The 21665-nt window shown below is 42.1% G+C and overlaps 1 protein-coding gene across 1 annotated transcript in view; it reads right to left on the reverse strand.

Annotated features, from left to right (window-relative positions):
- The window catches only part of kif20a (kinesin family member 20A), a 33286-nt gene that overhangs the window by 4124 nt on the left and 7497 nt on the right, over nt 1-21665 (reverse strand). The window contains exons 8-17 of the mRNA XM_017684871.2: nt 20120-20332; nt 19873-19984; nt 18951-19025; nt 8527-8670; nt 6375-6543; nt 6133-6288; nt 4470-4609; nt 3946-4048; nt 3546-3810; nt 1012-1103 (exon numbers count right to left, since the gene is read on the reverse strand). Coding sequence (XP_017540360.2) covers nt 1012-1103; nt 3546-3810; nt 3946-4048; nt 4470-4609; nt 6133-6288; nt 6375-6543; nt 8527-8670; nt 18951-19025; nt 19873-19984; nt 20120-20332 — 1469 coding nt within the window. The remainder of the gene's footprint in view (nt 1-1011; nt 1104-3545; nt 3811-3945; nt 4049-4469; nt 4610-6132; nt 6289-6374; nt 6544-8526; nt 8671-18950; nt 19026-19872; nt 19985-20119; nt 20333-21665) is intronic.

Raw genomic sequence — 21665 nt, forward strand, 5'->3', positions numbered from 1 at the left:
TCACTCCTCAGTCAATATATGGAAACTAAGCTGAATTCATTGTTTCTGTGATGTCACAAAAACAAAACCATATACCCTCCTATTCAGCCTACGGCAGTTTAGCTCTACCCATAAATGCTATATAACTCAGTCATACAGCCAACAAACCAGTCCGCTTAACTCTGAGGGCTAAACAGATGTTGGCAAGTTGTCATGTGAAAATGAATTCAGACGTTCGTGGTACGAAAACCTGAACAAACATCTAAAGCCTTATGGAAAAACGCCATGGAAGATGCCAAAACAGCCGGCTGTTCAAAACTGTAAACTCAGGATTTGACATGATTTAACATTTACGAAATGTGATGTATAACGTGACATTTCACCTTTTACACAAGTACAACATGCTAAACTTGCTGAGAATGTGGAATAAATATGTCCCTGTTGTCGGAAGAAAACCTCGTATCTCCAAAACAGACACTTTACAGGAGAAGGAAAAACATACTTTGTTTTTAATGTAAGTCAATGGAGGCAGACTTTCCCTGAGTCGTTTTGGGCCGTTTCATTTGGTCCAATCATCATAAAATTTACACATTATTTAAAGAGCAAGAAGCATTTTCAAATGCCAAAAACTTTGAATTTTAAAGAAATTACAAAAATGGAGATGCAAGATTTTGTTCCGACAGCAGCGACTTCCATGCCCACCTCAGTAAATCATTGTTTAACTAAAGCTATTGGAGTATAAAATCAATATCTAAAGTAATACAAAATTATATTTGCTGATATTTTCTGGTTATCAGAACTTTAATCTCCTCAAAATCAGCGTCAGTCCAGCCGATTCTAACCCAAGCAAAGACTAGCCGTGATCAGATAAACACCACCTCTGGTTGTTACGTTTTCCAGGTAATTCGTATCTGTTGATCACTGATGAAAGTAATTTGATACTTCCGAAGAGTAACTGTGAGGAACTCCAACCGGTTCCATGATTTTCACTCCTATTTACACCATGTGAGAAAATAAACACACACAACTAACCTTCTGTCCCTCTACCAGTTTTCGGTCCGCTGTGCTCGTCAGGCTGCTGCTGTGGGCAGGGAGGGGGGGCTGCTCCTGGAAACGCTTTAGCTCTGAGGAGAGACGGGACCAGTCAGAGTCAGTCCACCTCAATTACTTCATTTTCATCTTACAACACAGCCAAGAACGATTTCAAACTACCTAAAGCAGAAGAAAAGTCTTTCCACACAAATAATGCAGTTTCTTAATTGAGGAGTCAAAATGACCCGTAAAACAATAATATCTACAATTAGAACTATAATAAAATATAGAAATTTTAAGTATGTTACTGCAGGTTAAAATGTATCTTGTGGACAGCAATAATTTTTGGGGCAGTTGTGGGCTGGAGGTTAGGGATCTGGCCCTGTGACCGGAAGGTTGCCGGTTCAATCTCCAGTGCCGACAGTCCATGACTGAGGTGTCCTTGAGCAAGACACCTAACCCCCAATTGCTCCCCGGGCGCCGTGGATAGGGCTGCCCACCGCTCCGGGCAAGTGTGCTCACTGCCCCCTAGTGTGTGTGTGGTGTTTCACTTGCATGGATGGGTTAAATGCGGAGATGGAATTTCCCCGGTTGTGGGATCAAAACAGTATCACAAATAAACAAATAAATAAACAAATAATGTATAATAGCTGCTCATGTCATATTGTGCTATAGAATCCATGACTGAAGCGATCTCGTTCAAAAGCAGCTGCTGCAAGTCTAATAATTTAGAATACTCCGTTTATTTATCGCCATCATGGTTTCACGTCTAGTTTATTTTAGTTAGTCACTTCCATTTTATTATTTGGCTCGTTTTTAAATAATAGAACACAACAAAACAAACTCAACTGAGCTGCTCGAGGTCAGTGAACCCTCTCCACAGGCTAATGGTACATGATGATGATTAGTATTATTAATATTAATTAAGTACAAATATACTTATATATTAGATACTTTATCAAATCCTCTTTGGCTCTGAGGCAGTGGACGAAGTACACATATCATGTACTTAAGTTAAAGTAGAAACAGCCAAGGTAAAATATTCCTCCAGTAAAAGTCGAAGTTCCTCCCTTTAGACCTCCACCTGAGTAAACGTACTAAAATATTTCCCTTCAAATGTACTTAAGTATAAAGTAAAAGTACTAAAAGAGTAATTCTGGCTCTGATGTCCTGTTATCATTTTTATAACAAGACTGGCTTCCTGAACTCATTTCAGGTGAAAGTCCTCCAGCGTCTCTCTTGGTAAACCAGTCTTTTAATAGAACGTCATTAATTAGTGACGCTGACGTCTATTAAAATGATCAGAAGCACAAAACACTGAAGGTAAACAGTTTCCATCAGGGAGAACCGAGTGGCTCTGAAATCACTTTTTACACACAAGCAAAGTTTCAGTTTAAGATTACTTTGTAAATTAGTTACATGTTGAATAAAAACTGGCTTTAAACTCAGGATCACAAATAAGTTTTCCTTTACTGTGTTGATCTGTAGGCCTCTGTTCATAAACATAAACCAGCCCAAACTGATTTACTATAAAATGAAATGGTGTTTGTAGAAATTCAGAAAAAAGCCGCGTCAGTCTCGACTGCATATGTGGACATATTTCTATATTGTGCTCTATTTACACAAAGTTAGGTTAGTTCATCATTTATGTTGAACAGACTCTCCCAAAGTTTTACGCTGCTGCGCTGACGTTGAACCGTGTGCTGCACTGGGTCGGTATGACCAACAGGTCAAAACCAGCTCTAAATAAAGTGACCGCTGGGCCCTGATTGGCGCTCTGGCTTTGCGCTTCTTTCATTTTGACTTTACGTTTTTATACACACAGAAACCAAAAGGAACGACAGATTTCTCAAAATGTAGGAGGAAAAAGTCGGATATTAGACTCTGAAATGTAGTGGAGTGAAAGGAAAAAGTCACCCAGAACGGAAAAACCTCAGTACAGATACACGAAAAAACTACTTAAGTACAGAAACTAATTACATTTACTCAGATACTCAGTTACTGTCCACCACTGCTCAAAGGCATATACATTTCACAACATTTATTTTCCAAAAATCATTAAAAAGACATTAATATCTTAAAGTAATGTGCACAATATGCTGTGGATTACTGCAGTGATGTTTTTTTATTCTACAGTCTAACTGTAAGCTGTGTTGATTTCCTCCATAATACAGTTGCTATCCCACAGTTCCTCAAACATGTAAACGAATAGGAGTGATATAGAATTAGCATAGTGTACAGTAGTTCACAAGAATATTTCCTCACAACTGTACAGTAAATTGAGTCTGATCCTGAACGCTGCTCATTGCAGTTCGCTTAGAAATGAATGTGGATGCTTATGACCCCAGAGGCGCTCTGCTTTCCAGCCAGATTATTCTCACAATCTTGACAAATACATACCTAAAACTTAATGTTTTCTTCTTTTTGGATATACAATGATGTCCCGTTAAATACGTTCAAATACACCTGAATGATTCAGTTTATTTTCAAGTGATTTAAAGTTACATTTGTCTCCAAATCCTCTGTGATCTTACCAAGTGTTTTGAGCCTCAGCTCTGTCTGTCTGAGGTCCAGCTCAGCTTTACACTGGTCCAGCTCAGCTTTGCACTGGTCCAGTTCAGCTTTGCACTGGTCCAGTTCAGCGCCTTCGTGCCCCGTGATCCTCTTCAGAGCTGTTGAGGCTAGACGCTTGGATCTACGTAGCCCCTCTGAGTCCACAGGAGGGAACAGGAGGGCTGCGCTCCCTCCTTCCTTCTCCTTCAGCTCCGCCGTCAGCTCTCTGATCTGCTCATCTCTCTCCTAAAAAAAAAAAAAAAAAAGACACAAGCGGGAACGGAAACCCGTACATTACCAGTAGACATGAGTTTGGAGAACACGGGAGCAAACAGAGCCGATCCGGTCTGCATGTGGTGAGATGCAGAAAAGAGCAGTCACCTCCAGTTCCTGACTGTAGTACTTCTTTAAGCTGCTTTTCAGGTTGTTGATCTTGTTCTCGCATCTCTCCTCCATCATATCCCGTTCACTTTCGAGGGTCTCACTGCAGAACGGAAGGGAGACCGCATTTGATAACGGACAGTAAAAAAAGCGTTTTAAAGTCAAACCAATTTACTCAATAATAAACCTATTAGCTTGCCATCAGTACACGTTACAGAAAAGCATATTTGTACATGGCTGCTATGGCCGTGCCCTCAGATGGGAGCTCGTTCTAAACCAGCTTTGCCACTGCTACCAATGAGGTCAGGCATATGTAATAAAAGACACGCCAGACATTAAAAAAACGAATAAAACGTCATTACTTTTTATGATAAGCATAATATAAATAAATTACAAACTACAAAAGCTCAGTATAATAGAATAGTTAAAATAATGGTTATAATGTTTTCCAGAATAACAGCCGTTGTGTTTAAATGATGGCTTAAACATTCCAGTATCTGCTTTCTAATATTGCACTTTCATACCTGAAATCATCTTGCATGCGGTTGATGATCTCCATCATCTCAGAGCAGACCTCCTCTCTGACCCTGGACTCCAGATCTTCTTTCTCCTGACGCTGACGCAGGACCTCTCGCTTCAGCACGTCGATGGCCTTTAGCAGCTCCTGTTCGCATTAAGAATGCCAAGATGAAATAAAAAATTAAAAATAAGGTTTTTACTCATTTAGTTTTATCACTGGAGCTATGAGACTAATGTAGCTACCAAGTAATAGAAGCTTATAGCCCACCAATTAACATGCCTAAATTTATCATACTTGCTTCAAAATGGTAGAGCAAAGGAGTATATCACTAACGTTGAACAAAACCTTGTATCTCCATGTTTTCAGTTTTTGATATAATTTGAAAATACCTGTTACCCTTTATACTGTGCGTAAATTAAAGGTACAGTATCCAACAGCAGCGAGATATATATGTGTGTGTGTGTGTGTGTGTGTGTGTGTGTGTGTGTGTGTGTGTGTGTGTGTGTGTGTGTGTGAACATTTTAATTAAACAGGCTGTTTTTGTTACAATTCATTTGGTTTAGGTGAATTAATTCTGAATTGCTGCCCTGCCTTGTTGCCTCATTCAAAAAGCTGTATGAGCTGAAACACTCCTTAAAAAACGTTCAACAGGAACGGGCAGGCTAAACTGATAAGTTTTTCATGACGTCAAAACAATCTAAAACAGTACATTTGAAAATGACAATTTGGCTTTTCTTGCTATATTATGGGCCCTTTAAGTTGAACAGAGAGTAACTAAAAAAAGCACAAGCTACAGGATCTCCCTATCACTTTCACAGTGAAGAGCGATTTATCTAATCCAGGGGTCTTTAATTAAAATTCAGTAAGGTCCAGTCATAACGTCTAACTTGCATCATGATTCAGTGCCATATACTGTAAACTGAAGTAGTGTAGTAGTTATATCAACATCTTATCTAGTCAACAAATGTCAATTCAAATAAAGTGCAATTTAGTAATATTTGTCAGTTTTCTTTTTAGATCACACGATGTGAAATAACTTCCCTCTGACTCACTTTCTGACCTCGTCCCTCCCGTGTGGGTCACTCACTCGAGTCTCAGTGCTCATTGTAATGCGCAGATCTGATTGGCTGAGTAGCGTCACGTGTGCTATTTACAGTGAATTCAATTGGTCTGTGAGTCTGCCGGGCTGCTAAAGTGGTACCGTAAAGTCTAGAAATGTTATGCAGATTGAATTAGATTAAGACTAGATTAAGTGACCCTTAGTACCACAACGGGGAAATTTCACCTCCACATTTAACTCATCCGTGCAGTGAAGTATCACACACACTAGTGAGCACACACACAAGGGGACAATGAGCACACTTGCCTGGAGCGGTGGGCAGCCCTATCCACAGAGCAGTTGTTGGTTAGGTGCCTTGCTCAACGGCACCTCTGTCATGTCCTGTCAGCTCAGGGGATCAAATCAGTGACTTTCCCTAACCTCCCGCCGATGACTGCCCCGATTAAAATACAACCACTTCGTCAAAATTAAATAATTAAACATAGTTTATCGATTATAAGTCCAGGTCCGCACAAGACACCGTCTATGACCACAGTCCGCCGATTGGTGACCTCTGATCTAGTCAGTAGGAGGTAACAGCATCTCTCAGGCTTCTCCAATTACTTACCTCAGGGTCAAACATGGTGAGGTCTCCTTCATCATCACTCTCTTCCTCTTCCTCCTGCTCCATCAAAGTATTGTTTGTTGAGTGTGTTGAGCTTTGCTCTCGAAGGAGTGAGAGGATATAGGCTACCCGTGTTTTAGTGGAGGGACCATGAACCAGCTGAGAACACACACAGAATTAGATAAGAACAGGTGCAGGAGCATGGTAGGCTGACATGGAAGCATACCGATGACGTTCGCTATTACCTGAGTGGCAATAGCAGAGAACTTGAGGGCCTGCAGCGTCTCATCATAGGTGGAGGCACAGGGGTTAATATTGACCACCATGCACGAGCGGCCGTGGCCACAGAAGAAGCTCTGCAGTACTCTTGTCAGCTTGCTGTCTCTGAATGGCACAACTTGTGGAGGGCGTGACCTGAGGAGGAGATAACAGCCCTGGTGGCTTAGAAACACTATTTGGTTAAAAGAACAGTTCAGCAAAAATTCAGAGTCGTTGCTTAGCAATGGCATCTCAGCAGAGTGATAGTGTTTGTGAAAAACCTGTGATATTGTGGCAAAATAATAGCACAGAACACTTCTTAACCAATCAGCTTGCGTGGCCAGAACTACCTGTTGTATAAATGTAGACAGATACATATAAGCATGGTGCTAACTGCATGCCGAAATAATCACACACTCGCCTCCAACAGAACAGCACCATACCATGCTCAGGGTTTCCCAAATGTCTAAAACAAACCTGGTGGGGGACACAGCGGGCCAGTGGGGGATAATGATGAAATCACATAAACAAAGGCTTCTTTTAAAGTAAAGACTGTTTATGGGGACGGCCAGATGGAAAAAGAGTGGCGCTTTGCATCAGTGACACTGTGTATGTTTATTTATAACGATGGAAATGTTTTCTTGTTGGAATTTGCAAAAATGGGATGAAATGGAAATCAGACACTGTTAAAATGGTACAAAATATGTTTGGGTGGCCATGAACATCTTCAAGGGTGCGCCAAAGTATTCATCAGTATCAGTCATGTGACTATTTTATTGACCGCCATCTTCTGCGTCTCAGTGTAAGTGATGGGAAATTACAAGAAAAGTGACCATTACTACTTGTAGTGATATATACAAAAAAACAAAGTTAGCTGGTCTTGATTCCTATATAGTTCCCATTAGTTAATGATTTAAAGTCCGACACTGCAGACGGCCGACACGCTAACTCATTTGACTCTTCATGCTAGTCCCTTTCCCTTTTCTATTTCTACAGGTAAAAGCATCTGCTGAACCTAAATGAAAGGTTTGCAGACTCATATGTAGTTGCATTTAATACACACTCTATGCTCTGTGGAAATCTGAAATTATTAAAAATAGCTACAGACGCTGCTGCTTCACCACTGGATGGGTGAGCTGTACAGATTTGAAGAAAAAAAAAAAAGTTATAGACTAAATGACTATGATTATATAAGCAAATTAGAAGCTGGTGTGGTTTCCTTACTTAGCTAACGTTCAGTAGATTAGCCAGTGGATTGTGTCAACAGTAATATTGTTGACACAAGGTGATATTGTTGATCAATCTGATTAGTTTTTATGGCTTATGCATGTTAACTTTAGTGATATTACTTCTCAAACACTGAAATAATGAAACAGTGTCATGTCAATTAGCTTACACAGTGAACGTTAAAGTGTCATTTCTGTTTTCTGATGGCTGTTCTCACATTAGTCCAGCAGATGAACGCAAATGATAGCATTCGACCAATGCCACTATGCGCTCCTACCTGCGGTGGTTAAAACGCTCAGTACTGAGGTGGAGCTAGACGATAAATCAGAGAGGATCTGTTATTCCAATAGCTAAACATGAACAGTAGAGGAGAGTGAGCTGCTTTACCTCTTCTGCTGCAAGGGAAATCAAAATGGATCATATTTTTTATGTTTCTGTAAGCCGTCTTTGCAAGACCCAACTGCTCATCCGCTGTGGCAGTTGAGAAAACATACTGGCAGTATGAAACTGCTTGGACAGGATTGGCTGCCGTTCTAGTGCCCCCTACTGTAACAATCAGAATGCAGTTCCTGTCTGCGTCTTTGTGTGAAGTATGTTTTGGGCCTTATTCCTGTACAGCACACAGAATAGATTTTGATTCTCCTGGTCATTAAAACAGCAGTGCACTCAAACACTGATGTCAAATGAGACAGACGAATAGCCTCTGTGTGGTAACACTGATGCTAATCTGTGGGGTATATGCTTTTATTACTCGGTAGGTACATCAGCCTCACAGCTCCAGTGCTAAAACTAAAGAAGCACACTTGATCGTTCACCACTGCTCCAAACACCCACACAGCTTGAGTGAGATGAAGCAGGTCTGGCTCAGATTAGCTCAGGCTGAGCGTCTCTACAGTTCTAATTTGTACTAACTTGTTGGTCTGGTTGTGTCGTAGAGCACTGATGCAGCGTCCCAGGGTGAGGAGGGAAGTGTTGATGTTGTTGGCCTCCTTCATCCTCTCTCCGTTCTGCTGGTCCTTACAGCGCTCCGACCCCGCCAGGTCACAAACTGACAACCTGCACAAACAGATTAAATTACACACGGCTGCAAAACAGCCACCAAGACAACAGGATATAGTGTACCTGAACTTGCTTGTATGATGAAGACATATTTACACATTACATTAGTTTACTGCATTACTACATTCCCCAAAGTGCTGTGAACTAAGAGACTTCTGAGTCTTACTCTTTGGCTATATTTTCATTAAAAATCAGATGGGGGGGGTTTAGTCAAAGCAACAGCCTCCCCTAAACTATCCTAATATTATGCCAATACATTTCTTACTGATGAAAAGTTATGTTTGTCATTCTTCTAATTCTTGTGCTCTTTCAAATTAGATCTTAAGAATTAAACCCACACAAATCCTCAAAATACTGTTTTTTTCCTCACATACCACAACACACCATTTCATTGCTGTTAATATAAGGCATGTAGCAATGATAGCCATCATGATTCAGACTGAAAAAAAAATCAGTTACAAAGTTATTAAGATTATAATTGTAATCCCTGACAAGATAACCTGTGAACATTTAAACATCGATCATAAAATGCACTTTAAAAATAATTCTCCATATCTAGCTCACGTTGTCACGACTGGCCCCTCCCAGTCCTCCGTGAGCTTTTGCTTTGGTCTTGTCCATATGCTTTCGTTGTTTTAATTCTTCCCTGTCCTGCCCCCTTGTTTCTTGACTACACCCTTGATTGTTCTCACCTGTGTACTGTCAACCCTCGTTGTTTCCTTGTATTTAAGCCCTGTGTTTTCCCGTTAGTTTGCTGGTCTTTGTATTGGATTGTTTGGTGTTTGTTATTCTGGCCGCCATTGTTTGTTTATCCTGTGTTCATTTTCGCTATGTGTGTCCCCCATCTATCTGTGTCACGTGACCAGCTAGGAGATGGCTGCTTGAAACTTGGCTCTGCTCCTATAAGTCTTTAAACTAGTGTTTTTCTCCGGAAGAGATCACATATTTCTTAAAAACTGACGCCTGATCATGTCAAAAGATAGGAGCGAGAAAGACTTTTCCATTTTCTCTTCGTCTCGTCCTCAAAGACAAAAGAAAAAAGATCCTCAAGCCGCAGACGAACTAGCTACGCAAGCTAATATGGAAGCTAGCGCGGCCCGGATCTTAGAAGAGATTAAAACCATCGGCTCGCGGTTAGACATCATGGATGGACGATTAAATACAATTGTTTCATCTATTTCGACCATGGAAAGTAACATCAGTACTCTTACTCAGCGGATTCAATCTACTGAGAACAGACTCGACGAGGCCGAGCACAGAATCTCCGCGTGTGAGGACACGGGGGAGAACATGTCCATGACCGTAACATCGCTGACCACGGCCGTGGCCCAGTTACAGACAAAAGTGGACGATTTGGAAAATAGAGGTCGCCGTAAGAATCTGAAACTAATTGGATTATGCGAGAATGCAGCAGGTTCTGTACCGTTGGTCCAGTTTCTGCAGGATATGCTTCCCTCTTGGGTCGGTCTCCCGCAGGACTTTCACGCGATCGACATCGAGCGGGCCCACCGCTCTCTCGCTCCCGTACCAGCGCCGGGCTCACGGCCGCGGAGCGTCCTTATCCGTTTCTTACGGTACACAGACAGAGAGGCTGTTCTGAAGGCGGCTATTAAAAAGCGGGATGTGTCGTATAAAGGATCGCGGCTCCGTTTTTATGCGGATTTATCAGCGGATGTGCTCCGGAGACGCCGCGCCTTCGATGCGGTGCTCAAACGTATGATTCAGCGCAACATGTTCCGAGGCTTCGCATACCCCGCTAAACTCCGCTGCGTTCACGAGGGCCAGGTTCGGCTGTTCGAGGACCCAAAATCTGCCACGGATTTTTTGGATTCCCTTGGTTCTGAGTGAGTCCGCACTGACTTCATGTGGATCTTAACTTTTTTCCTCTTCCGGAGAGACTAAACACTAAACACTAACTGTGAATTCCCACTCACATAATCGTGTTACAGGGTTATAACTCAGTAATAATAATAATAATAATGTGTGCAGTGTTTTTGTATTATAACCCTATTTTAGTTCTCATTGTGGGGTTCACCACTGACACATCTTATATTAGGAGCTGTAGCTAGTCCTTGTGGACTGACTTGTTTTTTTCGGGACATGTCCAATTTGGGTGACCAACTAGATTTGTTTTTTTCTGCTCCGTCAATTGGGGACGGAGCCGGGGGGGGTTGGGCCTGGGTTTTTGTTACGTTATTTTATCCTTTTTTTCCTTCTTTGTAAAAATGTTCAGTTTATCGCCACACAAATTGTTTTTGTCATGCATCATTATTTTCATTCTGCTTTTAATTTATACTCATCATGAATGATGCCTTAAGGATGGTAACATTTAATGTTAAGGGTATTGGTAATGTTATCAAAAGGAAGAAAATTTTAACATTGTTAAAGAAAGATAAAGTGTCAATAGGATTACTTCAAGAAACTCATCTTACAGACAAAGAACATGCCAAACTTAAACGTGATTGGGTAGGACAAGTTTACTTCTCCTCCTTTACATCTAACAAAAGGGGCGTGGCTATCCTCATCAACAAAAATATTCCGTTTATTCTCGATTCTGAAATAAGAGATCCTGAAGGCCGTTTCATCTTAATTATCGGTTCAATTCTGGGAAAAACTATTACCATAATGAATGTGTATGCTCCAAATGAAGATCGTCCTCAGTTTATGTCCCATATCATTTTACTATTTAACCAACACTGTACAGAATTTGGTCTTTTGGCTGGTGATTTTAACTGCGTTCTTAATGATGCACTGGACAGATCATCACCTTCACCATTGACGAATCCAAAATCCCCCCAAATACTTAAACTCTGTGAAGACACTGGGCTGATTGATGTGTGGAGAGAGCGCCACCCTCTGACGAAAGATTATACTTTTTATTCCAATCCTCATCAATTATACTCCAGGTTAGATTATATTTTTATGCATACCACTCATATCCACACAGTAACAGCATGTGAGATTGGACCCATACTGCTCTCTGATCATAGTCCAGTCTATTTAAACTGCAACTTTTATGTATCCTCACCAAAAACAAAAAACTGGAAGTTAAATTTGTCTTTGTTGAACAATGATGCTTTTTGTGAATCAATTCGGGACTCACTGAAGAATTATTGGTCAGATAATCAACACTCCCCAGTGTCCCCGGGCACTATTTGGGATGCAGCCAAAGCAACAATTCGTGGGCAAATCATTTGCCAGAGCTCTTTTATTAAAAAAATCGCGAGAAGCAAAGCAACGCGCCCTGGAGGCTAAACTACTACACTTGGAGCGTCAACATAAACACACACCCACCACAAAGAATTGGAATCAGTTAACCAAAATCAGGACACAGTTCAATCTCAATTACACAGATTATATAAAGAAACTTCTCTTCCTAACCAAACAGAAATTTTACGAATATGGCAACAGATCAAGTAAACTATTGGCTTCCCAACTAAAAGCAGAACAGACCATGAAATCCATTAAAGCAATTAGGACAAATAATGGGAGCATTACATACGACCCACATTTAATTAATGAAGCATTCACAAATTTTTATAAAAATCTCTACTCGTGTCCGCCTCCAAACAATGTGAATAGTGAAAATTATTTAGACAAGATCTCCTTACAATCGGCTACAGAATCTGAAAAAGCAACCCTTAGTGCCCCATTCACAGAGAGAGAAGTCTGGGATGCAATTCAATCAATGCCCACCGGGAGGGCCCCAGGATTGGACGGGTATCCCGTAGAGTACTACAGGAAGTTCTGGCCCGAACTAAAACCTATACTCATGCCCGCCCTCCATCATATATACGAACACAATGTCATACCAAATTCATGGAAGACTGCCTCCATCTCTCTTATTTTAAAAAAAGATAAAAATCCATCGGACTGTTCGTCTTATCGACCAATCAGTTTATTGAATGTGGACTTTAAAATTGTTGCCAAGGTCCTTGCACGCAGACTGGATGCCCTGCTGCCACGCTTGATACATCCAGATCAAACAGGATTCGTGAGGTCAAGACATGGTTCAGATAATGTACGCCGTGCTCTAAACATGGTAGATCACCTTAGCAGAAATCCAGATCCAGCTTTTATTGTTTCTCTCGACGCAGAAAAAAGCTTTTGACAGGGTTCACTGGGATTTCTTATTTGCGGTACTAAAGAAGATTAATTTGGGTTCGTCTTTTATAAATATGATTAAATCGCTTTACTCTTATCCAAACGCAGTGGTCAATACTAATAATTTTCATTCAGATGTGTTCCCAGTGAGCAGGGGATGTCGTCAGGGCTGTCCGCTCTCTCCACTTCTTTTTTGTCTGGTAATTGAACCTCTGGCCCAATCAATCAGAAATAGTACACGCCTCACAGGCATCAAGATTGGTGGAGAAGACCATCGTATCTCCCTCTATGCAGACGATGTCCTTCTGTACTTGTCCAATCCAAACGCTTCTGTTAATATAGTCTTAGATTTGATCTCTGACTACAGCTCAGTGTCTGGATATAAAATTAACCTGGATAAATCGCTGGCCCTACCAATCAATATTTCACAAAGTGACAATATACGGCAGATAACTCCCTTCCATATCTCTGACACCGGATTTAAATACCTCGGCATAGTAATTACACCCAATTTGAACAATTTATTCACTACTAATTATACACCACTTTGGGACAAAATTGAGCAGGATTTGCGTGTCTGGACCGCTCTCCCAAATTCCTTTTATGGCCGAATTAATGTAATTAAAATGAATGTCCTGCCTCGACTTAATTATTTTTTCCGAACTCTCCCGTGTTACATACCTGCTAGTTTTTTCAAGAATATGAACTCCAGAATAACGGAATATATTTGGAATAAGAAAAAACCTCGAATCAGGTTCTCAATACTCACTAAAACGAAAAACCAGGGAGGGGTCTCTTTACCAAACTTCCAACTATACTATTGGTCAGCACAAATTATACAAATGCTATCTTGGTTCTTAGATAGACATGATTCTAAATGGGTTGAAATTGAGTCTTTGTCCTGCAAACCATTGGAATTAAAATCTCTCCCATTTATAAACAATTTAGAAAAATGTCACAGTTTAAAAGACAAATACACAGTTTATAACACACTCTTGGCCTGGAAAGACGTTAGACAATATCTAAAAATCCCAAAAAATCTCTCACTGTACTCTCCAATTTGCCATAACCCAGACTTCCCCTCTCAACTAAGGTCTATAGGACTACATACATGGGTCAAATCTGGAATAAGAGATCTATCCTGCATATACGGACAAAGTCTAATGTCTTTTGAGCAGATAACAGAACAGTTTAAGGTCCCCAAATCAGATTTTTATAATTACCTTCAGGTACGTCACTTCATAAGCTCCAAAGAAACCAAACTCCGAACGGAGTTGAATGACATGGAAAATGTTCTTATTAAGCCAAATCCTCGTCTGTGTAAAATATCGTATGTGTATTCTACATTCTTTGATGTCAATGAGCCATGTTACAATCCATTGAGACAGGCCTGGGAGAAAGATCTTTCTATTAAATTTGACGATGACTCTTGGAATAATATGCATAAGAAAATATTTCCTAGTTGCACTTCCATTAACATCCAAGAACAGAATTTCAAATTCTTTTTTAGATCTTATTTAACACCTTCACGTCTGTATAAGATGTGTAAAAACCCATCTCCACTATGTCCTAAGTGTAACTCTGATACAGGTACATTTATGCACATGTTCTGGGAGTGCACTAAAATCCAAGTATTCTGGAAAGATGTTCATCAGGTCATTCAGAAGATGTTAGAAAAACATTTCCACATGTCACCATGTTTGTATCTTTTGGCACATGATCCCAATGGGGTGCTAAATGAAAACCAATCATACCTGATGGGTTCACTGTCATACCTAGCAAAGAAATGTATTTTACTGCTCTGGATAACTCCAACTGTCCCAACAGTCAAGATGTGGCTGACACAACTGTCGAATGTCTTTCCACTAGAAAAACTCACGTTTGAAATGCATAACAGACAACAAAAATTCTCTGAAATATAGTCACCAGTTTGGAAAGTGTTGGAGGATTTATGATCTTTCTTCTTGCACCTCATCTGTACCCCTGCCTGCATTGTAATTTCTATGTAATCACTACCTAACACTTTTTTACCATACCCTTTCACTCATTCTTGAACATTTTGCAATAATGTCAAATTGCATATATCATAGTGGCGATTAACATATGTTTTTGTTTTATTATATTTTATTTTATCTTATTCTACATTACTCTCTTCTTTTTCTCCTCTTTTTCTGATTTGTTGTTGTTTTGTTGTTGTTTCCCTCTGTTAATTATAAAATCCAATAAATATACAAAAAAAAAAAAGAGTGTGTTAAAAGGTAGAGACTGGATCTGTCTGCCTGGAAAGGCCATATTGGATCATATTTTTATGTTTATGTAAGCCGTCTTTGTGTGAGACTCAACTGCTCGTCTGCTGTGGCAGTTGAGAAATCATTAATCAATCATAAATGGGATACAAAACAGTTCAAAAGAGCTCTACCATAACCAACTCCAAGAGTAAAATGACTAACTGTTAAATACCATATACCATCTGTGAGATATATATATATATATATATATATATATATATATATATATCCTCTCCTTGGATCACCACCTTATCGTGGTGGAGGGGTTTGCGTGCTTGAATGATCTTAGGAACTATGTTGTCTGGAGCAAAAGCTCCTGGTAGGGTCTCCCATGGCAAACTGGTCCTAGGTGACAGGTCAGACAAAGTGTGATCCATAATAACCCCTATGAAGACACAAAAGCAGGACTTGTGTACCCTGCCCGGAACAGGGTTACCGGGGCCCCACCCTGGAGCCAGGCCTGGGGGAGGGGCTCGCCAGCGATCGTCTGGTGGCCGGGCATTTACTCATGGTGCCCAGCCGGGCCCAGCCCGAAGGAGTTACACGAGTCCCCCCTCCCATCGACCCACCACCAATGGGAGGGGCAGTAGTAGGGGTTCGGTGCGTTGTGGATCGGGCAGTGTCCGAAGGCGTGGGCCTTGGCGTTCTGATCCTCGGTTGCTGAAACTGGCTTTTGGAACTTGGAACGTTACCTCACTGGCGGGGAAAGAGCCTGAGTTGGTGCGCGAGGTTGAGAGATACCGGCTAGATATAGTCGGGCTCACCTCAACACACAGCTTGGGCTCTGAGTCCAATCTCCTTGAGAGGGGCTGGACTTTATTCTTTCTGGAGTTGCCCATGGTGAGAGGCGGCGGGCAGGTGTGGGCTTTCTCATAGCCCCTCGACTCGGTGCCTGTATGTTGGGGTTTTCTCCGGTGGACGAGAGGGTAGCTTCCCTACGCCTTCGGGTTGGGGAACGGGTCCTGACTGTTGTCTGTGCTTATGCACCGAACAGCAGTTCAGAGTACCCAGCCTTCTTAGAGTCCTTGGGAAGGGTGCTTGAAAGTGCTCCTCCTGGAGACTCTATTGTCCTACTGGGGGACTTCAACGCTCACGTGGGCAATGACAGTGAGACCTGGAGGGGTGTGATTGGGAGGAATGGCCTCTCTGATCTGAACCCGAGTGGTGTTCAGTTTTTGGACTTCTGCGCAAACCACAGTTTGTCCATCACGAACACCATGTTCGAACACAAGGATGTCCATAAGTGCACATGGCACCAGGACACCCTAGGCCGCAGTTCAATGATTGACTTTGTAGTCGTGTCATCGGACTTGCGGCCATGTGTTTTGGACACTCAGGTAAAGAGAGGAGCTGAGCTGTCAACTGATCACCACCTGGTGGTGAGTTGGATCAGGTGGTGGGGGAAGATGCCGGTCAGACCAGGCAAGCCCAAACGTATAGTGAGGGTTTGCTGGGAACGTCTAGCAGAAGAACCTGTCAGACTGATCTTCAACTCACACCTCCGTCAGAACTTTGACCAGATATCGGGGGAGGTGGGGGACATTGACTCAGAATGGGCCATGTTCCGTTCCTCCATTGCTGAAGCGGCTGACTGTAGCTGTGGCCGTAAGGTAGTTGGTGCCTGTCGGGGCGGTAATCCTCGAACCCGGTGGTGGACACCCCAGGTGAGAGATGCCGTCAAGCTGAAGAAGGAGTCCTACTGGGCATGGTTGGCCTGTGGGACACCAGAGGCAGCTGGCAGGTATCGACAGGCCAAGCGATCTGCGGCTTCAGTTGTCGCCAAGGCAAAAACCCGTGTATGGGAGGAGTTTGGTGAGGCCTTGGAAAGTGACTTTAAGTCGGCTCCGAAAAGATTCTGGCAAACCGTCAGGCGACTCAGAAGGGGAAAGCATTGTGCCACTAGCACTGTATATAGTGGAGATGGTGTGCTGCTGACTTCGACTGAAGACGTCATTGGGCGGTGGAAGGAATACTTTGAGGACCTTCTCAATCCCACCGACACGTTCTCCAGTGAGGAGGCTGAGTCTGGGGACATGGGAATAGGCTTGTCCATTACTACGAAGTCGCTAAGGTAGTTAAGAAGCTCCTTGGTGGCAAGGCTCCAGGGGTGGATGAGATCCGCCCTGAGTTCCTCAAGGCTCTGGATGTTGTGGGGCTGTCTTGGCTGACACGCCTTTTCAACATTGCGTGGACATCGGGGGCGGTGCCACTGGATTGGCAGACTGGGGTGGTGGTGCCTCTTTTTTAAAAAGGGGACCGGAGGGTGTGTTCCAACTACAGGGGAATCACACTCCTCAGCCTCCCTGGCAAGGTCTATGCAGGGGTACTGGAGAAGAGAGTCCGGCTTATAGTCGAACCTCGGATCCAGGAGGAACAGTGCGGGTTCCGCCCTGGTCGTGGAACACTGGACCAACTCTTCACCCTCTCCAGGATTCTGGAGGGTTCATGGGAGTTTGCCCAACCAGTCCACATGTGCTTTGTGGATCTGGTGAAGGCATTCGACTGTGTTCCCCGGGGTATTCTGTGGGAGGTGCTTCGGGAGTACGGGGTACATGGCTCTTTGCTACGAGCCATTCAGGCCCTGTACAAACAAAGCTGGAGTTTGGTTCGCATAGCCGGCAGTAAGTCAGACTCTTTCCCAGTGAGAGTTGGACTCCGTCACGGCTGCCCTTTGTCACCGATTCTATTCATAATTTTTATGGATAGAATTTCTAGGCGCAGTCAAGGGATGGAGGGTGTCCGGTTTGGTGACCTCAGGGTCACATCGCTGCTGTTTGCAGATGATGTGGTCCTATTGGGGACATCAGGCCGCGAACTTCAGCTTTCGCTGGATCGGTTTGCAGCCGAGTGTGAAGCGGCTGGGATGAGAATCAGTACCTCTAAATCCGAGACCATGGTTCTCAAGCGGAAAAGGGTGGAGAGCCCTCTCTGGGTCGGGGATAGGCTCTTGCCTCAAGTGGAGGAGTTCAAGTATCTCGGGGTCTTGTTCACGAGTGATGGTACAAGGGAGCGGGAGATTGACAGGCGGATTGGTGCTGGGTCAGCAGTGATGCGGGCTCTTTACCGGTCTGTTGTGGTAAAGAAAGAGCTGAGCCATAAGGCAAGGCTCTCGATTTACCGGTCGATCTACGTTCCCACCCTCACCTATGGTCATGAGCTTTGGGTAATGACCGAAAGAATACGATCGCGAATACAAGCGGCCGAAATGAGTTTCCTCCACAGGGTGTCTGGACTCTCCCTTAGAGATAGGGTGAGAAGTTCAGTCATCCGGGAGGGACTCGGAGTAGAGCCGCTGCTTCTTCACGTCGAGAGGAGCCAGCTGAGGTGGTTCGGGCATCTGGTTAGGATGCCTCCTGGACGCCTCCCTCGGGAGGTGTCACAGGCGAGTCCACCTGGGAGGAGACCCCGGGGAAGACCCAGGACACGCTGGCGCGACTATATCGCCCAGCTGGCCTGGGAGCGCCTCGGAATCCCCCTTGGAGAGCTGGTGGAAGTGGCTGGGGAAAGGGAGGTCTGGGCTTCATTGCTTAGGATGCTGCCCCCGCGATCCGAACCCCGGAGAAGCGGAAGATAATGGATGGATGGATGGATGGATGGATGGATGGATGGATGGATATGGATATATATATATATATATGAGATGGTTATCATATGGATGATAACATATCAACGGGCGAAACATCAGGTTCTAATGTAGGTAAATAAAATGTAAATAAAACGTCTATATTTGTGTTGAAGTCATGGCGCCCCCTGGTTCCCATCACCACCACTGTAAACAGTGTAAGTGAAGGGACAGTTAACCATTTTGCATCAAACCACTGAGTTATGTAGGAATTTTAGAAAGTTTATGGTAATCAATAATATACAGAACACATCGCAACTTACTCGCTGATTTGTGTTCCTTGTCCCATCTCTGCCTGCGGATCGATGTGTAGCACTCGAACGGTAAAGATACTGTGACTGAAAGCAAACAGCAAAAATTCTTGTGTTGATATTTAATTTTATAAACCAGCTGAAGTCCACGAGTCTGTCATCACTAAAGTTAATCAATCAAACTTTGAAATGGCACATATAACCTTTTTATATAAAATTTTGTTGCAAAAAACTAAGAAATACAATAAACAACTATACCATGTCCTGAAGATGTATTTTTCCATTTGAGGACAAAAACAAACATTCCTTAAAAGCAATATATTTTATTCAAATGTATGCAAACTACCTTACGTACTGTATTTGAATTAATGTACAGATTTCCAAAATTACATTAAATAGAGTACGGCATCATAACAGGTCCATTCATTAGTAAAGTATGTCCATTCATTAGTAAAGTATGTTGCTGTTGTTGAAAGAAAACCTTGTATCTCCAAAATGGTAACTTTACAGGAGAAACAAAATACATACTTTACTTTTAATGTAAGTCAATGAAACCAGATATCCCCCCCAAATAATTTTGGGCTGTTTTTTTTTGTCCATTCTTTATGAAATTACACACAATTTAAAGAGCAACAGTTGCTTTCAAATTATGCCAAAAACGGAAAAACGACAATGACAACAACAGCGACGTATAGTATAGTGTTGTCTTGAAACATCACCAAAAACGATGATGTGGTTCAAGATTGTCTGAATGTATCTGATTTATTTGGCACACTTATGTAATATGCAAGCTGATTTGCAGAAATAGTTTCTTGCTTTTGTCCACCAAACAATAAATTGCATATTTGCTCCACTAATAAATGAATTAATTTGGGATGCGAGTGAAAATTTTACCAAATTTATTCAGTGGAATTCATAGAGTGCTAGCTGGTACCTGCGGCTTGAATTGTGGTTGAGGTGAGTGCTGGCGAAGCTTTGGTTGCATCGTCCAACTCTGAGTACTTTCCAGGCCTCCTCTGCGCTCCGAACCTGAACCCAAGTCAGATCTGCTCGCACAGGAGAGCATTGAGAAGGGCATCAATAATCAAGTCTAGGACAATACTGTATTACACCTTCAGCCAAGAGTGACTCGGCATTACTGCCTGCAAATTTAAACCAAAGAAAGCACTGTGTTCTCGTACCCTTCACGTAGGGGTTTCCGTATTTGTCATCACTCAGTCGTAGCGTGGCTCTCTTTCGGCTTTGAAGAGATGGCAGAGCCTCCAGAAGATCGTACAGGAACTCGTTGTAGATTTCGTAGAAGGAGACCCAGATGGAGTACTGTAGGCCCTGCTCCAGATCATCTCCACTGCTGAGCGACAGAGGATCCGCCTCCAAACAAACAGCATCTGAATCTGGAAAGGACAGGTGTCCTCACATCATGTTTTGAGTAGCTTCCACGTGTTACGCTTACAGGAGACTTAGATTTAGTTTAACGCAAAACCAGCTGAGTTTTTACTTAACTGGAAAATCTGCTTTCAGCTGCAGCATCAGTGAGCTGGAATTCTGTACAGTCTATAAAACTCGCTCAATCATTTTAAACTTTCCGTCTCTTATCTTTAGAAAGCCTGGAACTGCTTTAGTTGAATCGAACTTTTCCTTTTTATTGAAATGTATTATTTGATATTTTTATCTTACTACTTTATTGCAGCTGCTTATTTATTTCATGTTAATATTGAACTACTTAATTTTTAAGTTTTTAAATTTTCTTATAGCTTATTATGTTAGTCGGTTCTTTTGCTTACCTCTAATGGTGTTTTCATTATATATTTTATTGCTAGTTTATGCATTTCTTATTTAAGCCTTTATTTTTCTTTCTATAAAAATCTATCTACAATATCTAAACTTCATCTCAACTTTTTCTAAATTATGGTTTAACCTGCTTGGCTACATTGTCACCCCTAAATGTACTTATGAGTCGCAATAGAGGCTGACAGGTTGCTTGATTAAAAGAAGTCTTAGAGTTCCTGCATAAGTTTTAAAAATTGAATTAACTCTTTAATACACTTTTACTGCCACAACACTGCAAAAATAATATTTAATATGATATTATTTTTGCATACAAACTGTTTTTAACGTCAGAAGACTGAATACATTTCTGCTCATCCGGACAGCTAGTAAGAAAAGCTACCAAGAGCAGTCAGTCCAGCCTAGATTAATCTGTGTATGAGGATTACAACAAACAAATTTGGTGAAAATAGGGCAAATAATAAGGAAGTTGTGGCTGATTTAATCCTGAGACTCATCATTTCTCAATACAAGTGAATTTGTTCACAAGCAGATCTTGACCTCTCCAACATGCTGGACATGCAGACATATTGCGTGGCATCTAGGTATGTATGTCTATGTGTGATACCGCTGCCCTTGACAGCCCTGTTCACCTAATCAGAGCACACTGGGCTCACTGAGAGGCGGGGCTCGAATACACAGAAGGTCATACAAAGTAGAGAAGGAGTAAAGCTGGTGTGTGATACTGCTGTCTTCAACTCAGCTGGCAAGACTCCTAACCTTACATTTGTCTATCTCAGTAACTTGATGAAACTGTAGTCCTCTGCTAAATGCTGTAAATACATAGTGATTACAGAACGCTTTCAATAAAAAGTGGAAATTACTGCAGCAGTTCAGAAGTTAGCTTCCCTCTCATTAAACATAGCTGACATCATTAATACCAGGTCTTCACCAGAGATA

This window comes from Pygocentrus nattereri, chromosome 16 (genome assembly GCF_015220715.1).
Source record: "Pygocentrus nattereri isolate fPygNat1 chromosome 16, fPygNat1.pri, whole genome shotgun sequence".
Lineage (NCBI taxonomy): Eukaryota > Metazoa > Chordata > Actinopteri > Characiformes > Serrasalmidae > Pygocentrus > Pygocentrus nattereri.